The sequence below is a fragment of the Anser anser genome (assembly GCF_964211835.1).
Source record: "Anser anser genome assembly, chromosome: 2".
NCBI classification, from domain to species: Eukaryota; Metazoa; Chordata; class Aves; order Anseriformes; family Anatidae; genus Anser; species Anser anser.
Genome location: NC_139721.1, coordinates 141065193 through 141084629, shown reverse-complemented (window position 1 = coordinate 141084629; position 19437 = coordinate 141065193). Strand labels below are relative to the sequence as shown.

Below are 19437 nucleotides of genomic sequence, written 5' to 3'. Positions count from 1 at the left end.
GCAGTACTATAAAAGTCACATATTAAACCAGTGTTGTCTGATCTCACACAAAGAAATAATATTTGGAAAGATTTTGTACTTTATAAGCCTTCTACGGGCAGTTCTTGATGCCTGTAAATTGATACCATGCTCATTATCTTCCCAGCAGTGGTATCTATTGTCAGTAACTATGAGAAATTTAATTTCTCAGCTAATATTTGTTTCACAGTTTGATTTGATTTAAACACCTAAAACTAGAAAGAAGTGAGTTGCAAAACAGAGGGCCAGACAGAGTTTCTCAAAGAGCACATGTGACTCAGCAACCTTAAGACTCTTCTACTTTAGTGATGTTGGTACTCTTTTGAAGGTGGTATGCATGCAGGATTAAATGGGTACATTTCAAGGTGCTACCTTCCCTTTGTTGAAATTATCATCTCTTTGGATAAAAAACAAAAACAAAAACAAAAACACAACAACAACAATTAAGGTACTTCACCATCTGCACACTGTCCTTCAGGAGGTGGCTAACTGCAAGTGTAGATTTGCTGGCTGGTGGCAGGGCAGAATTCATGGCATCAGGGCAGAATTCATGGCATCATCCTACTTCAGCACAGAGCTGGCAGTGCATCCAACAGTGTCACCTCCAGTTGTAATCCTTCTGACTGATGCTGAGCAGCTTTCCATCAGTTAATTATCTAGCAGTACACACAGCCAATTAAAATGCCTGAACGGAATATTGGTAACTTCCTGGTGTGAGGGAGTGTCTTCTTAAATGTACTGATAGTTTGTGCTTGCGTGAATATACACTGTCACCTAAGCAGGTTTTGACACATTTCTACTGGGATTTCATTTAAAAGGAGGGCCACTCTTCAATGACATAATAGGCACTGGCATAAACATACTATGTGCATAGTTGGTATTCTCTCTGAGATTTCCAAGATTTCTTTCTCTCTCTCTCTCTTTTTTTTTTTTTTTTTTAACATACCTTGTTTCCTTCCCTTAGCTTTCTTCTCATTTGTCCACTAAGAAACTGGGGGTTTACATTTTACATGTGTGAACAAAACTTGGTTTCATATCCTTCTAAACACAATTGCCACTATCTAACACAGAGCAATGAAAAATAAAATATTTTAAAGCTAATACATATTTTTTAATTGAGGGGAAAAAAGTAGATTATAAAGCTTTTTTTTTTTCTTTTTTCTCTATTCGTGCTTTTACTATATCATCTCTGAAATAATAATGGGTTGCTTGTACTGTACGCATAGCTCTAGTAAATTATTCTTGGCAGGGTATTTGCAAGCATGTTTCAAATTAACTCAGCTTATTACATATGAGAACATGAGCTGCCACAGAGACATGACCAGCTATTCCCCTTTATAAATGAATCTGTTAACAATTTTTAAAGGCATGTTTTTTAGCCCTTTCCATAATCCTACTGAGATCCACAGGGCTGCCTGGGCTGGGGAGAAGTCACTATTTTGATCTGGGTGAACGGATGTAGCTTGAGTAGATTCACATGTGGAACTGCAATATTCGCATTTTGTGGAGTGAGAAAATGAAAAAAATTGGCAGTATATTTTTTCCCCCCCCAGGGTACTTTTATGAATGGCTGTCAGTCATGATGTTCATGCTGTGTTGTGCAGGAGGGAACCAGCATAGTCTCAGGAGAAGCTCCTCATTAATGCTTACCCTTTATGTGAGCAATACCCACATCTCATTGTCAGGGGCATATTGATGGACCAGAGCAAAAGGGTATAAAACGGCAGGGAGAAAGAACTTGTGAAGAAAAGAAAGCGAAGTGCAAGGAGAGACCTTTTCTGGAGTGTAGTACCCTCCCTGCTGCAGGGTAGGGAGAAGGGAAATTAATCAAACGATGGGTACGAACGTGTGCTGGGGCTTCTGTTCTCTCAGTCTCAGAGCCTCAGAAGTAAGTGGCCATTCAAAGCTAAGTTCTCTGAGAGCACCAACATGAAATATTTGAACATTTCTCCCACCCATTGCTCATTTTTCCAGGATGTGGTGGAATCCTTCATTCAGATAGCGGTACGATCAAGTCTCCTCATTGGCCTCAAAACTTTCCTGTGAACACCAGATGCATGTGGACCATCATTACGCATGAAAGCAAACACTTGGAGATGAACTTCCACAATAACTTCCAGATCCCAGATAGTGATGGAAGCTGCCAGAGCAGTTATGTGAAGGTAAAATGATTGTTGGCATGAGATCAGCAGCGCAGTGCTGTAAGAAGTCATCATTCCAGAATTTTGTTTTACAATTGTGTCATGGTTAAGATGTCAAGACAAAAAAAATCAGGTAATTTACAATGGAGTCCTTCTACCAATACAGTCAATTTCCTGTATGCTTTGAGAACAGGCTTGTATATGTTTTTAATTTTTAGCAGCACCTGGGGCTCCACCTCCAGCAGGGACCCCTCCCCTTACATACTGCCCCCAAAAAGACAAACATGAGAAAAGTACATTTGATTCAGAAACAGGAAATAATGAGAAAAGTTACTGCAGTGAAAAGACCTTTTCAATTATTCTGATGAGTAATAAAACAGGAATGTGACACTATACGTCTACAAAATTTCTAAGCTGTCCAAATTGTTCTAATCCTTATTTATTATTATTTTTTTTTATTTCAAACAACAAAGATTGCATTTTATCTTTCATAGGTTGTCAAGAGACACTTGTTTTCAAAGCAGTAGAATGGAGTGGACATGCTTTGAATTTTTCACACTGTTACTTTTTTCTCAGGCATTTGGCATGTGTTCACAGTGTTTTTGTGCACATTTTCTCCACAGCAGTACAACTCCCACTTGCAATAAAGGGCAAACATAATTTGACAACATGTAGGAAGACTTGAGCAGCTTTACATCTGACCTACAACTAGTAACTTACAAACTTCACTTGCACTCATTTTTGAAGGTTGTAGAAAAAAAAAAACAAAAAAAAACAGATTTGTCTTTTCATAGCCTGCTCCACTGATTAACCGCTGTAATATATTACAATAAAGTTTTGGTAGTATAAAAGTCTTAATATTACCCAATAAAGGTGCTTTAAATTCAAATTTCTGAAGTGTCCTAAATAGTGTGGGCAAAACTATATCAATTGGAGATTTTGTCCTTAGAGACAAACCTGCAATTTTTAGTGATGTTCACCTCCATTTCTGAATGTCCCATTTGAGATGTATGAAGGTGTCTGGATATGCAAAAGTGCTGAACAGGGGTAAGTTTCTCATATTCACTCCAAACTGAGCAGCTGAAAAAGAGAAATCCCAAATCAATAGTGACTTTGCAAAATCTTGAACAGGCCATGGACTGTTCGTATTAATCCTGTGAGCATCCGTTGCCTCTCACACCTGGCCAGATGAATGAGGGCATTCATATGCTTACACTTACAGACTAACCCTTGGCTAACCCTTTCTATAGGATGATCTCTTATAGCAATCAGAATTTCATATGGTTGTTTTAGTTCCAGTCAGACTTATTTCAAACACATTAACTTAAAAATGAAATATTATTTATTTTTCATATATTTTTGGTATACAAGACAATCAAAAACTATTTAAACACATTGATGAAAAATAAATTTATTATTACAGTAAATCCCTTTTGCTTTTTTTCTTAAAGCATAAGTTTCAAATCCTTGGCAATAAACATCCTGATTCAGGAAATGATTTAAGCACTCAAACTTCAAACATTTATGCCTGTGCTTCATTTTATGTGCGTGGCAAAATTCAGTGCTTAAACTGTGAACCTCAAGTACATGTTTAAATAATTACGTGAAGTGGGTTTCACTTGAATGACTACTTAAGCATGCATGTGTTTCTTGAATGCACAGTTTGATTGAACTGAAATTGGCTATTGATACAGTTGAACTAATATTTTTTAAAAATAATAATTTTTTATTAATTTTTATGAATACTTAATTTTTAACCCTTTCCATCATTTGATACTTGTCACTGAACAATTGAATCCAACATAATAAAACCTGGAATCATTTTTGACTAGCAACGCTAGATATTAAGGATAAGGATCCAGATCTTCTGGTGCTTCTACATTACCTTTGTTTTTTATTGACTTATGAATAGCACAAGGATTGCATAATTCATTGTTTATACTGATATTCATACTCATAGAGAGTGTGGAGATAGCAGAGACAAAATGGAGGTAGGTAATGATGTGCATAAAATATTTTTATCTAGTTCCTGGGACTTGATCTAAGTTGGCCCTGCTCTCAGCAAGGGTTGGAGCAAGTGGCATCCAGATGCCCTTCAGGGATCCCTGGGAGCCCACATTATTCTATGGTTCACTCCTTGGAGAAGTCTTTTTATCTCCACTGACTGTAAAGTGAACAAAGAGTGAATAGCTCCAGTGTAGACAACTAAGTTTCAGTGAGAGATGAGAGGGACCTTAAGTCTGTTGGAAGAACAACCAACTATATATGGAATTCATGGTAATTGGTTCCCACAGACTACATGGGCTTTGAAAGCACTAAACCATTTCCAATCTGGCCTTGTCAGGTGTGGAGAGGAAATGATGAAGAAGAAGAAGCTTTGTTAACCACAGGATGTGGAAGTTCAGCTCCTGCCCCTGTTGTTGCTCCAAGCAATGTGATAACTACAGTTTTTCAATCTCAGGATGCTCCCGGGCATGGTTTCTCTGCATCTTTCATAAGCAGTAAGTGGTATAAAATCTTCCATTTTGGATTAGTTTGGTCTGTATGAGCAAGTCAGACCTCAGTCCAACAAGGTGTTGAAGCCTCTGCCCAGGTTTCGAAAACAAGAATTCCCTTACTGAACACAACAGCAGCACTGTGTGCCCCAGTTTTGGGACTCACTGAAAATCCTCCATGCTGCTCTAACTTTGTAGTTATTCTTAGCCATCTTTGCCTTTTCAGTGTGCTGAAAAGAAATAAATAGGCTTTAAGTGGTAAGATTTTTTTTTCTCTTTAATGGAAGTACTTGGAAGCAAAAGCCATAATCTTCTTTAAAAAGGAAAAAGGATCTGGTCTTCATTTAGAAATTTATCTCTAGTCTTCTTTTCAAAGCACACTATGGTAATTTCTCCTGTGTATGGTGTAGCCCATGCTCTTCACATAAACTGCTCTCGGGAGGAGAGATGACTTCTCAACATCTGTTCAAGGCTTTTGCTTTGCTTTGTTGTATTTGCATTTCACATAGTTCAAGTGGCATTTCTTGGGTGGGCCTCTCATTACTTTCCCCATGGCTTGTGCTTTGTGAGGGTCATACCCACTGGAAGTGTAGGAGGTAGTACTCAATTGCCACTGGCTGTTATTTTATTTTATTTTTTTAGGATGCTGCCAAAGGGAAACATTTTCTTTTTGCTTGATTCAGATTAAAACAATGAGAAATTAAATTCTTAGTGGAAGACACTATGGAAGTATACAGAATCCTGAACTGAAATGGCTTTTGTTTTTATAATGTCTGCACTAACATTGTCAGTAACAACTAACAGTGAAGTGCAACCTCCTAGTGGAGTCAATCACAGGCTTCATAGGCCGGTTTCTAAACTTACACCAATATTTTACTGCATACTGAGCTCTTTTATTTTAAGCCTGTAGCTACAGGTTTAGTATAATAATAATAATAGTAAAAATAATAATAATAATTCTTAGTAAAATAAAACCATAGGCTTAAAATAAAGAGAAACCCCTGGTGACATGTTGTAAAGGTTGTTTGGATCAGAGTGAGCTCCATGAAAATGAACAGCATGGTGTGCTTGAGTAGTTCTAGGTGGCAAACCTGGCCTGTCTCTGTGTACAGCAAAACAGCCCAGAGATGGCCCTGCTACTGGCCATCAGCCCTGAAGCAAGAATGCTACCACTTGGGCTAACACAGGCAGTTTCAAATGAGGCAACATTGCTGATGTGCCCTCTCACCTACAGCCAGTTAAGCTACATTTGAGTGTACCCAGGGCCTGTGAAATGTGCAGCTTCCAAACCCGTAAGAACAGCAGTGCTGTGTCCTTCTGGTGAGTTGGCTGAGGGGCTATGGTCTGGTCTTATTCATGACCCGCAAAAATGGTATGTGAGGCTGAAAGTGCTGTGAGCAGGAAGGCACTGTGTTTCCCAAAACCATTACGATATGCTTGTGTAAGACCTACTTTTGCCATCATGATCTGTATTAATCTCCCTGGCTCAGATCATCTGAATCATCCATTAAGATGAGGTCCTTGCATACATTATTGGGTTTGACACTGCAAATGGAAATGAGCTTATCACCTGGATTTTAACCATGTCTTATTTATTTCTGTTTGCAGGATGCGGAAGAAATTTTACCAGCCCTGAAGGTCGTATTGTCTCTCCTAACTACCCCGGTCAGTATGACAACAACTTGAACTGCAGTTACATCATAGATCAGGGACCACAGTCACTGGTGATCCTAGAGTTTGAGACTTTCCACTTGGAAGGTAACTGGTTCTTCGTAATTTCAGTATGTGCCATGAATGTAACTTCCTACTTGAAAACATTTAAGTGTTCTGTCATGGAAAATGGTTGATGGTTTAATTTGCTGGTCCATTCTAAAAACTATTTACTGGCAAACATCTGCAGAGATAGTGTGCATGGGGTCAGTTTTGTGTCAGTGAAGGCCTCCAGAAGAATGAAGATAGAGTATCTCACTTGTTGAGCATCTTGCAGTAATGAAGCTGGGAATTTGCCAGATGGTTGGAGTATAGGAAGGACTGTGGCCAATTTGTATGTTTGTTCCTGCCTTTTTTTAACTATTGATTCTTATAATCTTCTTGATCTTAGGCCAGTTTTGCTTTTCAGTGTGTCTGTTTCCCTAACTGATAAAATGGATATAAATACACTTGGGTGTTTTCACATCTGAAAGTGAAATTAGGTGAAAGACTACAGTATCTGAAAAACTGTAAAAGTTGTCACCCCGTACTTTACCGTGAACAAAATTCCCTCTTGAGATTTTCAGTGTTGGTACCATTTAGCCAATAAATAATATATATAATATCTGGCCTTATTGGTGCAGATGGTTAAACTTCCCTGACTTTGACAGGGTCAAATTTTCATGGATGGAGATGTCATTAAAACAAAAAAGGAATCAGTATGTCCATACTATTTGGATGGCATCATATATTTTGAGGCTCTCTTAATTTGGTTCCCTTGAAGTCACCTTGACAAAAAGATTTTTGAGTAATTTGTTACTGAGCTGGGATGCATAATTTGATTTTTTCTTCAGATCAAATCACAAAGAAATAGGTTTCCTTTATTTTCATTTTAAGTTTTTGAACTGTTTTGAATTCAAAGGTATTGTAGCCCAAATTTAATTTAGGTTTTAGAAAAATATTTCATTATATTATGATATTATCTGAAGCATTTTGTTCATCTCCCAGTACAAACTGCTACTTTAAGATTTAAAAAAACCCAACAACTTGAAATGTAATCCACAAAAATTACATAATTTATTCATATAGAAGGCATTATTATTCAGCAGACACACTAAAACATTAGGTTGAATCAGATGATGCTTATTTTGACATCTGTATTATTAAATTACTAATCTGTATTCTGTCTGTACATGCAGTTAATTTATAAATGGACTTAAGCTTTCATTAGTGAAAAGGTTAAACCAAAGAGGCAAGTGATACAGACATGATAATAAACATAGACCTAAAAAATATTAAAGGTATTCTATTTCTTGTAGGGAGGTTTGCCCTTTTATTGTTATTGGCTTCCGTAGGCTACACAAAACAGAAGTCTTTAGTGCCATGAAAGAACTTTGGTTATCAGCTAAAGGATAGCTGGTTATAAAAGAGGAAGTATGACACTTTCCAGTAGTTATTAATCTTTTTCAGAAAGTCTTTAAATATAGCCCCATAACAAAGAGAAATTGCATGGGTTTAAATGGGAAAAAATATTGAAACCACCATCTTGCAAACTATCATGCAGAAGTGAAAATGTATTCTATTCATCAGTCTCACTGAATCTGTTTAGCACATGTGCCTCGGGGTTTTCAGCATGAACTCCCTTAGTTCTTTTGCAAAGGCAGGACAATATTTGACAGCATCTGTTAAAACCATTTCCAGTTATTCTATATGCAAGGAAGCGTTGCACCTGCTTAGCTTGTGGCTGAGTGTGGCCTTTAAAATCTTCACCATACTAGTACAGATGTTCTGGATTGGGTTTTTAAAGTTTAGCTACATTTCCAATTAACATAATTTACTACCTATTTGACCTCTGAAAAGAAATCCAATTGTTTTTTTCATGGTTGTTTAGTAATGAAATGAAGTATCTAAAATAATGCCTATAAGGCATACATATCTCATTGACTTAACTGGTTGAGATATCATTTCCAGAAAGTTAGAAGGCGGAAAGTAATTGGCTGTAGCGCAGTGACACATTGCTACACGATTGAATGACTTCATGGTTAGTTACAGATTTCTGCTGTATAGTAGTTATGTTTTCAGTTATGGTGAGATGCCTGTTCTGATTATAAAGGACAACTCCAAATGAGGCTGCTAACCCACAGCAGTGATACTATGTAAGTATCTGGGACCAAACGAACATGACATGCGTGTACCTAATATGAAATATGTATTAAGCACTAAATATAGCAAGTAACAACTCAGAGCAAGAGCAAAGTGGAGGAAACCGTATTTGTTGATTTTGTGATCAAAATTTAATCTAAATTGTCTGCTTCCTGGTAGGTAGGAAATTTATTTTTGTCTGACATCGATGTCCTGAAAATAGGCATCTATTTTAGATTTATCACCTAGATTTATCTTCTCCTGTAGTGAAGTGCAAAAGATAGTGTTTTAAACTCAAGGACAAGTGTGTTGTACAGGTGGATTGAATTGCCTTCCGAAGGCCCCTCTTTACCTGTTGACTATTACAGGAAGCCATAAACAGTAGCTCACACATGACAGTTAAGATTTAGTCAGCAAAACATAGGCAAGATTAACCCTGTGAAATGAGTTTGACTTAATCTCTGTGATTTCCTTGCAGCCTGAAAAATGTCTTTTCCTGCACCAAATGACATGGTTACAGAACATCTCTCTTAATTTGCCTACTTTGTGAAGCTGCACAGGTTGCTCTTTGCTTCTGAATGTCCGACACTGTTGTGTTATTTTACAAAGAACCAAACAGATGGAAGTGCATTTGTTTTCTCTGTCTCATTTCTGTGACAGTGATCAACATTGTCGTACATCTGTCCTTACTCCTTGGATCAAAGGTCTACGCAAATCTAACATTAGAATTAGTCATAAAACTTTATCTATATTTAGTCATATCTAGGAAATAATTAATCACATCCTTCTGTTGTTTGTAGTCATTGTTCAGATGAAATTCCTTACAAATGTAGCTCCAGGATAGGTAGAGTATTATTAAATGGCTGTGATATTCTTCTGGTACAAGATCCAACAAAGTCTGAGTTCCAAACGTTGGAAAATTAGGGGAAATGGATGTGGGCCTCCTCCAATATCTGCTTTTAGAATTCTGTAGTATTTACTCTCTGTCCATACAAAGCAACAGCATTGTGTTGATACCATGTCAACCTGAAAAAATGTTTTAATAACTTTTTTGTTTAAAAAAAAAAAAAAAAGCAAATGTAATTTTGCAATCTAGATATGGTCACAGCTTCATTGTGGAGTCACCTGTATCTGCTTTCTGAGGTGTTACTAGGCAATTCTGAAAATAGACGTTTTGCAATAGATTATTTTGAAAGATACATATATTATATACATATATATACATATATATGAAAGACATAGATAAAAGACATGTAATTCCTTGCTTTCAAAATTGCATCTTGTGCTATGTAGGTGGTTAATATATTGCATAGGACTATACACCTATGTTAATGACTCTCCTACATCAGTAATTAATATTTCTATTACCATAAATCCCAGATGCTACAGTTGTCAACCAAACCCTCATTATTTTAAGTTTTGTGAACATTAAATAGAAAGAAGGGTTCTGCCCCAATGCAAAATGAAACAGAATCTATGACTATAGACAGAAAAATTGGAAGAAGACATTGTTTTTAGTGATCAGAAAGTTAGGCGCCTAAACGCGGTCAAGGTCTTATCGCTGGTATCATATCAAAGAAATTATTTTTTGCAGAATAATGAGACTGGTCTGAACTTTTTACTAATAAATTCCTGCTAAATGGAAAAGAGAGAACACAAAGTCATATTTCAAAATGTAAGGACAACTGAAGCTGTTATCATGTGACCTTTGAATTCAGGAGTCAATGTATCAGTGCTGAGAGGTACCAAGAGATGATAAATAGAGAGGAGATAGACAATAAAAAGGCCTTGAATGCAAATAAGTGCAGAAATTTAAAGAGAGAGGGACATATTCACAACATCAGGCCAAGTAATTGATCTCTGCAGTAGTATTTGGAAAAAATATTGGCAAGGCTAGTGAGCAAATGGTACAGTAGCCATGCTGGAAAATCACTGTTTCCTGGGTGAGAGCCACAGGCACGCAGGAGGATAGGAAAGAGTGTATCTTTATGATAATAACTGGACGAATATCTTGACAATATTTACATCTAACCTGGATGCGAAGACCAAGAGAGATCCAAATCATACATGTGGATCTAATCAGGCCAGGCAAAATGATGAGGCTGTCCAGAAAGAAAATGCCAGAGAAGTCGAGGAGAGAAAAAAAAGCTCTCCTATTGGAGGTTCTGTTCAGAGACAAAAGTAAAAAAATAAAAAAAAATAGTATGAACAGAAAGAGGCCTGGAGGAGGGAAGAAGACCTATGTGGTTATAAACATAGAACCAGTAGTTTTATCTGCCCTTGTAAATGAGATTATACAGCGCTAATGTGGAGATAAAGAGAGGACAACAGGAGAGGAGATGCCTCATTGAATTTTCATGGATGTATTAGGAAAGAGAATACAGTAATACCAGAAGGATGAGCAAAAACTCTTAATAGGCAAGGTTTTATGAAGAAGAACAGAGCTGGCTATGCGGAAAATGCCTGTCAGCTCAAAGAGGATGTGGGTCTGACATCTGGCTAAGAAAAGATCTCTGGAGACTCATGAAAACAGTTCCATTGTAGTGCAAGGGGCAGAAATTGGACTAGAAATTATCTAAGATAGAATTAGAGGAAATGAACCACAGAGAAGTATTGCTGCTGATGTGCTGAGTATGTTCAGAGGCTGGGAGTATGACATGAGGAGATAGGATAAAGGAACCTGAGGGTGGGGAATTTACAGAATAATGCATTTTAGTATGATAAGAAATTAAGCAAAAGTGTGAGCAAGAGTATAGAGAACAGGATAGAGATCAAACAATTATCCTGCCCACCAGGATTCAGAGATCATAAGTGATATTGACCCAAACAAGGACGATTCAAAACCAGAAATTAAGCCTTTTGCCTGCAGTCCCATGTCAACCATCTTATTCTTTCCAGTGCAGCAACTCAAAATAACTTGTGATGGGTATTATGGACCTTTGCTTTGCTGAGAAATCCATTTCTCATCATGCCTTTCTCCAAAATGTTTTCAGAAAGAGATCTGAGTTGCTTTCTCAAATCTTTCCCGTTCTTAAATTCCGCTTGTCTCTGTTTCATTTTTTTACATTTCTTCATATTTTAAAATTGATTATGTTTTTAATTATATCACATTATCAAGTGTTCTCATAGTAGGGCAGGATATGGAGAACATTTTTACTTACTTTGTAATTAATGATATAATCAGCTTTCTGATACAGCTGGTTGTTTTTATCTTAGTAACTCTAATCAGAGACAGACTAGTGCTATATAACACTTTTGGCATAATTCTAAAGCACATTAGAATACATGGTCTTCATTGAGAGCAGAAAGAATTTTTAAATTAAAATTCCAGAGACCATCTACAACACATCTTGCTGCTTGCATTACTCTGTCATTACTGTGAAACAGAATGATCGCTCCATTCCTTTCTGTCTTCTTGTTCAATAGAAGTCACCCGGTTTTCTACAGCGCTTGGACAATCTGCAGGAATCACTCCTCTGCACCAGTAGGCACAGTGTCTCCTGATAAATGTAGATAATTCCTGATTAATCCTTTGCAGTTAAAATAACTGCCCCATTGCTGCTAACAGATCACTAAACATGACAACTTTACTTCGATAAACACGTGACAACCCAGCTTCCATTACGCTTGTAAATGATGAAGCAAAAAGTAAGAAAACTCCCAGGGTGCGTTGAATGAGACCAATCCAAAGCTTTATAGACAAGGTCTCTTTGCCTTATTCTCCCTCAGTTTTTCTGCATCTTAAAATAAGGCATTTGCTTTCTCAGAAAGCAAATGAGATCTTGAGATCCTGGAATGGAAAGTAATATAAAATTTAATTCTTATACTGTGTGAGGCCTGTGTACTCGCAGCTCAATAAGTCACAAGAAAAATATGTTGCTAATACTTCTGTATTATGCATCCATGCAGTCCCAGCACTCTTGAGCAGAATTTGTCTTTATGATGGAGTAAGCATCTTCAGCGGGACCAGGGTTACTGCACACCCTGTCATCACGCTCTGTGGTAATGAGCTCCCTGACACAGTCAGTGTCTTTGGACCTATGCTGCTCAACTTCTACACCGACTCACACATTACAGGCTTTGGATTCCAGGCAAGATACAGAACAATTGGTAAGTAGCCAGTGCCCTGTGCTTGGTTGGTGGAGCTATTCAGGCTGGATGATGGTTCAGTGTAGAAAACATTGTACCTTATGAAAAGGAATATGAACCATTTGTGCAGTTTTTTTTCTCTCTCTCTCTTTTTCTTTTTTCTTTTTTTTTTTTTTTAGTAAGGTTCAAGGAGAGTTAATGTGAAGTTCATTTAAAATATTCTATAGCATACAGGAGGCTGGCTTGATTCTCAGTTCTGCTAAAACTACATTATACAATGTGGAAACCAGAAAAGGATCTCTAAACTGAGCCATCTATATGCCCCCACTTGATAATCCTGTTACAGTGACAGTTATTAATGTAAATAATAATTGCGATTTAGATACATTTTTTCTTTCTGAAGATTTTTTTTAACCAAAGCTTCTTGTCTTTCACATGAGATCTCCTTTTTTTAAACAAATGTGTATTAGAAAAAAAAAATCCAGCTGAGTTTAGTATTTACATCTGCACAAATATAAATATCACAAGAGCTTAAATTTATTTTCAAAACAATTAGCAATATTTTCTAGGTTTAATTTGAAGAGACACTACTTTGATTTTTGAAAGTCATTTCATTTTCTAACTGCAGAGAAAAGGATGAGCTCTTAACTGTGGTATTTCCCTTAATATGTTCCTCATGTTTAAAGCCACAACAAAACCCATAAGGTTAAATACTTTATACAAAATGAAGGGCCTGATATAGCTAAGAGAGAGAGAATGGCAGTGAAAGATGACAATGTGCTGTTATTCATGGAAAAAGACCTTCACAGCACACTAAAGTCAGTTGCTGCTATCTGACTTGTGACTTCTGACATTTGAGAAATATGACTGCAGCCTTATTAGCTTGTTGCTGTATACAAAGCAGATTCTGGCAATTAACATTCCTCTTCCCTCTGGTTGTATTGTTTGCTGGGGAAAAAAATGGAAAAGGCTTCCCCCTCCTAGTGTAGAATAATGCTGATTCTTTATCCTCCCGGCTCCTGTCCTTTATCTGCCAATGCTGCAGGCTGCCAGCCAGAGTGCGGCCGAGGAACCAGGGGCTCTGTATCCAGCAGCACCCTGTATGGGACCGCCTTTGTTAAGATGGTGGCCTGGGCAATGGCATGTCCTTTAAAACATGAAAAGCTGTGTGTGTGGCTTTGAGCTATTTATCAACAGGATGCAGGGAAGCCTTTTTTTATTTTATTTTATTTTTCCAAGTTAAGATTATAAAATAAAGGCTGAAGCTAACAATGGAGATTAGAGTTGGTTTTATATTGGTTTTTGTTCCCTCAAGCACTGAAGCTGGGAACAAACATTATCCCACATCCTGGCCTCATCAGCACCCATGGTGTGAAACCCCGAGAAGCCAAGCAGTGCCCTCAGTTCGCAGGCGCAGAGTTTGACTTGTTCTGCAGGCAGACAGCAGGCATGCAGCTGGCGAGCCCCAGCACAGGGCAAGGTGGGGAACAGTCTCCAGGTTTAGTGACACCTGGGGACTCCTCTCTGCCTTTCTGCACAGAACAGATGGTACGGTGACACCCCAGCCCTGCAGGGAGGTGGAAGGATAATGAGACTGTCTACAATTATTCCAGAAAAGGCAGGGGTAAAGCATTGTGTGCAATTATGGCTGCTTCTGTGTCAGTGACAACGCTTCAGAAGCTTCCATGGGGCCAGGATTTGAAAGAGGGAATTTCTTTGACCATATATCAGCCACGTTTCTCTTCAGAAGCTAGAATGGATGCAGAGCTCCTCCACACATACCTGATTTACCCTGCTGCATGGGGCACCTCCCCAACCCACCGCTCCCTGGTCCTACTACAGCACACTTGAAATCGGGCTCAGTCCTCAACTGCTCAAACATAGTCATTGCTATTTAGTATGGACCAACAGTTACCTGTAACTTTGATACTGACTCTAGTCTTCTGCTGAAGAGCATGACTTGATAGATATCTCTGCATTTCACATTTTTAGGCATGACAGCAAAGACCGCCCCTAATTTGTCAAAGGCTTTTCCTTGCTTATGGCTAAAAGAGGACTAACAGAAGTTCCTGCAAGAACTATGAAAATTAGGACCAAGCTGGTATTCAGACACTGATAGCTTTTTCCTGTTTCCCCTACAGTTTGCGGTGGCACTTTCAATGGCTCTGTTGGTGTTATCAGCAGCCCAGCCCATTCAGTTCTAGATTATCACAACAACATGAACTGCTCATACTACGTCACTGTCGGAAACGGCAAAGCAGTGGCCCTCAAGTACGTAACCAAAATGTAGCTTGGCATCGATGGGACAGGGTGGTCTCTGATTTCAATTAAAACCAGTAATTATTGACAATTTTCTCTCTGTCTTTTGTTTTCTAAGGAGAAAGATGAACTAAAATAAGAAATGGCCACTGAAGCCACCTTTATCAGGATCCCTTACATCTTTCTCTGTAATTTGTTATGTGCAAAGCATCATCATAACTGTAGCTTCTCACTTTGGTTAGCAAGAGGATTGAGAAATTGTAAAAATACAGCTTGTGCTTAGTTAAATTCTGTCAGCCTTTAGCAGTTATGAGCCTGTGATGAGTTTATATATGAAAAAAAAGTAATTCTATTAGAAGGCTGGTACTCACAGCCCCAGTAATAATACCCAGCCAGAAAAAGTGTACTTCTGAGAGTGTGCTGTCCTGCCTAAAACAGAGATGGGCTGCCACAAAATGTTGCTACTGAGAAATTAAACGATAGGTGCATTCTGCTGCCAGATATATGCTGACTGTGAATTCAGAGACAATTAAGCAGTAGACCCAGCTGGCCTGCACTCTGAGCCTTCATTTTACATGCCTTTCTCATGCTCAGGGAAATTGCAGGGTAAGCAATCTGCAGAAGTGACAGAGGGTATATTTGCACAGGGGAGATCTGCTTCTTCACAAAAAGCCAAGGTGTGCTAACAGCTTGCCTTGAAGAGGCCCAGTGGGTGAGGGTGATTATTTCTTTGAGGCTGGCTGGCTGGAGTGTTTTGCCATGCAGTTAACAGTTCTGCTCGCTTGTTTTCCGAAGAGCAATGTCTTGTGGTACCTGTTTATGTATGGCTTTGACCATTGCTATTACTTGTGCTTTCCTTAAGCCCTAAAATCACATAGCACAGGAATAGAAATGAAAGTGTGATATCTAATGCTCCAAGTGTACTTTACAGATTCAACAGCTTCCAGCTTGAAATATCTCCCTCCTGCTACAAAGATTACGTGGCTGTATATGACGGCTCAGACACCCATGCTCCTCTTCTTGGGAAATTCTGTGGGTCAGAACTGCCTCCGAATATTAAGAGCTCCACTAACAAATTGTTCCTGGTGTTTAATACGGACTTCTCTGGATCGGGCAGGGGATGGAAAGCATCGTTCAGGGAGACCTTAGGTAAGAATATTATCAGACTCATAACCCCAGCAGTCTGCTGGTAAGTAATTTCCTTTGGTTGCTTTCAGCACCTTTCAGCTGCAATGGTCTCACTAAGGGTTCTGGAAGCAGAAAAATGTTTCTGAGTAAAAGACAAACACTACGGGATCCCCTGCATTCCAGCCTTGGTTCTGAACTGATTAATTTTACTTTTTGGTAACTTTTTCTTGCCTCTTTGAAGGCACATACATTTCTTGGGTGACTGAAGGCTTAACAGCACCCAAAGTTATCTCTTTTGGTGAAAATCTGGCAATACTTGAGAACTCTCATTCTTCAATGTTGAAAGGTTGGTTGTGTGCTAAAAATGCCTCCTTTCCATCTATCCTTCATTGCCATTTCCTTGAAGTTCATCTCACAACTTTTTAATAATCAAACAGTTAAGATTAGTTAAGATTGGGGTTCCCCCCAGGCACCACTGTGCTGATCTCTGCTGATTTGGGAGATCTATCAGGTTAGCTGGCCCCCAAATAAATGGGATCATAGTGAGAAGGCACGGATGTTAAATGTTTTGAATGGACACAAGAGTGAGAGGCAAAGGTTGATTATTTCTCTATAAAAGGTTTAAGCCTAGTGGTCTATTCTTAAGATCAAATTTTAAAAGGATTTTTTACCTTCTTATAACATCTGAATTGTTTAAGGATGATAAGCAACAAATTTTTATTACATGTAAATTGATTTCATGTCATCACTTCTAGTTTCTTGTGTAATTAACTCAATGTTTTTGTGATTTAGAAAGAGGTAATTGTCTGGTTTAAAAAGCTGGCACTCAGACAGCTCAGAATGAAAGGCCTTTGTAGCAGGACAAACATAGTCTTCTGCTGAGTCATTGAATCCCCTCCCAACCCCTCGCCAGCAACTTTCTCATTTGATACAGTCTGAGAAAGTATTTACAGATAAGGAAAATAACTGGTTCTACAGTCTTTGCCAAAAAAAATATTCCCACAGAACTTCACGGTTGTTACTATTATTAACTCTTCTTTTGCTTGACTCAAGAAGTTGCTACAATAATCTTTCAGACCACTCTTGTGGACTCTTATTTCAAGTAACATAATGTTGCCTCATAGTGTTGCTGTCTATAAACCCTTAGGTATCAGTTGTCTCCACAGCCTGGCTTTGTGCTTCCAGGGTGACATCATAAGGAACTCCCCAAGCTCTTGCTCTTCCTGTTGGCACGTTGTCAATTTTTTTTAGCCACTGACTGCTGATTTATTTGTATTACTTGCCAGAGATTCTGCTTAAGCACACGACAGAACACAAGCCAAGCTGTCCGAATCAATACCATTCCTGATCATTTGCCAGAGTGAGGAGAAGACTTTTATTATTAACCTCTGACACCTACCAGTCTAATTTTTGCAGGCTCACAAGGAAAGGGAGGTTGTGATGTTGCAGGACTTACTCAGGAGCAATGAAGTTGCAAACTGGAAAAAAATGGCCATGTGGAGATGTGGGTTGTGTGACGAAGAGTCTTTGGTGATGAGGTACTTAATGTTAGGTCTCTTCTCCTCTGTGGGAAGCAAGCCACAGGGACTAAACCACGCAGCCTGTAGGAAAGATCCTGGCAGTCCCATGCTAGTATGGGGTGGCCAAAAAGAAGAAAAGTATAATATAATAGGAAAAAATGAGTCATAGTCCTATAAAAATGTGCAGTTTGACTTGTCTGAGGAATAGAGCCAGGAAAATTTGTGGCACATCTTTGTAATACAAGGTCTGAGATTCTGCTTCAAATGAAAGCAAATAAAACCATGAAGATCGAAGAGCCTGTTGTTCTAAATGCTGCTTTAGAGAAGCTCTGTCAAAAGATAAAACCCATGTGGTTTTGTCAGAGTACAAATGCAATCAGATGACAATTAATAATGATAAATCTCTTGGATAAGGAAGATGGTATCTGCAGAGAGAAAACAAGCCTCATTCTCTCTTGGATGACAATGAGCACATTATTCTGCAGTTACCCTAGGGAAGCACAACAGGATAACGTAATTATTGCACTCTGCTTAATGTTGTGAGTGACCCTGATTATGTATTGGAAAGATGCAAGCAGAAACAGTAAACCCATTTGTAGCAAACCGAACTATTTCCTTTCTTCACAAGCTCTTCCAGTTTTTTTTGTGATCAGGCTTCTCTCAAGGGTACTGCCAAAATCCAGGGCTAAGCAGTGTTCATCTCTTGCAAATTTTACTACTGGGGAGTCAATCTGATAGCCATTGCAGTGGGAGGAAAGACAGAAGATGAAACAGGAAACTCAAAGAATCCTAGCAAGACCTACAGTAACCAGGCATTCAAAGAGTTAAGCCCTGACATTTGTGTACAAAAAAAATCTCGGCTTTAATTAAAGCAGTATGTTTGCACCACTGATCCTGCACCCACTAGAGTATTGAAGGTCCCTCACTAGTCAGAAAAGGGAAACTAACAGAAAGTATGAAATAGTATTAATTTGGCTGTGTGGCAATATATCACCTTTTCTCTCAAATGTCTTTTCATACCAATATACTTTCACCACGCCACTCCATATGCTGTGCAATGTATTGCTGAATGCACATTGCACAACCAGCGTTCTTTGCCATAAGTGACTCTGTGACATGGGGCATTCGACGCCGGGGACTATATGGACCTCGGTGCAATTCTGGGGGTCTGTAATCATAGAATCGTAGATTTCACCTTCCCTGCTGCTAAGTTTGGATGCTTACCAGCCTCACCTCTTGAATCACTGGACGTGCTCTCTGACTGAGCTGGTGAACTGGGCTGACTAGAGGATCCCAGCCTGCTGCCAGTGTTAGATTTGTGGAAGGAAAGACTCCTTCTCTTACCACTGACCTTTTTTCTGCCTTTGTTTACAGTCTGTAAAAGGAGAATTATACCTCCTTTCTACCGTGAGTGTGTGCTCCTTCAGGCAATCAATAAAAGGATAAGAAGAGAGAAATCAATACCAGCTTAAGGCATTTGGTTACACGAAATGTCTCTGTGAAGGAAGAAGAGCTAAGATCTCTCCCCAAAGGACAAGGTCTGCATGTATGGAGCTTGTGACTTGGCCAAAGATCTCCTGATTATTCTGATTATTTCTCCAGCTCTAAGGGGAGACCTGATCTTTTCAGCTGACCTTGGCTGGCAGGGTCGGAGCCTGCACATACCTCTGCCACACGTGCCGTGGCAGCGGGGACTTTGTGCTTTGGTGATAAATAGAGCTTCTGTCAAGTCCCATCCAGCAGGAGGGTGACCCTCTCACCCCAATTGGTGATCCCTCCAAGGCTTATGATACCAAGGCTGAGAAGACATATAAGGATTTTTTTTTTCTTATTATTTTAAAGAGTCAGCAACCCCCTTTCAGGAGATGTATCTGTGGCCTTACTAACAGCACATCGTTTCAGCTTGGTAGCTCTCCGTGCTTGTGTATATAGCCCCATTGTCTCAGTAATGAAAAA

At 38.8% G+C, this 19437-nt stretch overlaps 1 protein-coding gene across 1 annotated transcript in view; it reads left to right on the top strand.

Moving 5' to 3' along the window:
- The window catches only part of CUBN (cubilin), a 143717-nt gene that overhangs the window by 111552 nt on the left and 12728 nt on the right, over positions 1–19437 (top strand). The window contains exons 54-59 of the mRNA XM_083823596.1: positions 1993–2180; positions 4504–4660; positions 6263–6412; positions 12395–12595; positions 14716–14845; positions 15765–15982. Coding sequence (XP_083679722.1) covers positions 1993–2180; positions 4504–4660; positions 6263–6412; positions 12395–12595; positions 14716–14845; positions 15765–15982 — 1044 coding nt within the window. The remainder of the gene's footprint in view (positions 1–1992; positions 2181–4503; positions 4661–6262; positions 6413–12394; positions 12596–14715; positions 14846–15764; positions 15983–19437) is intronic.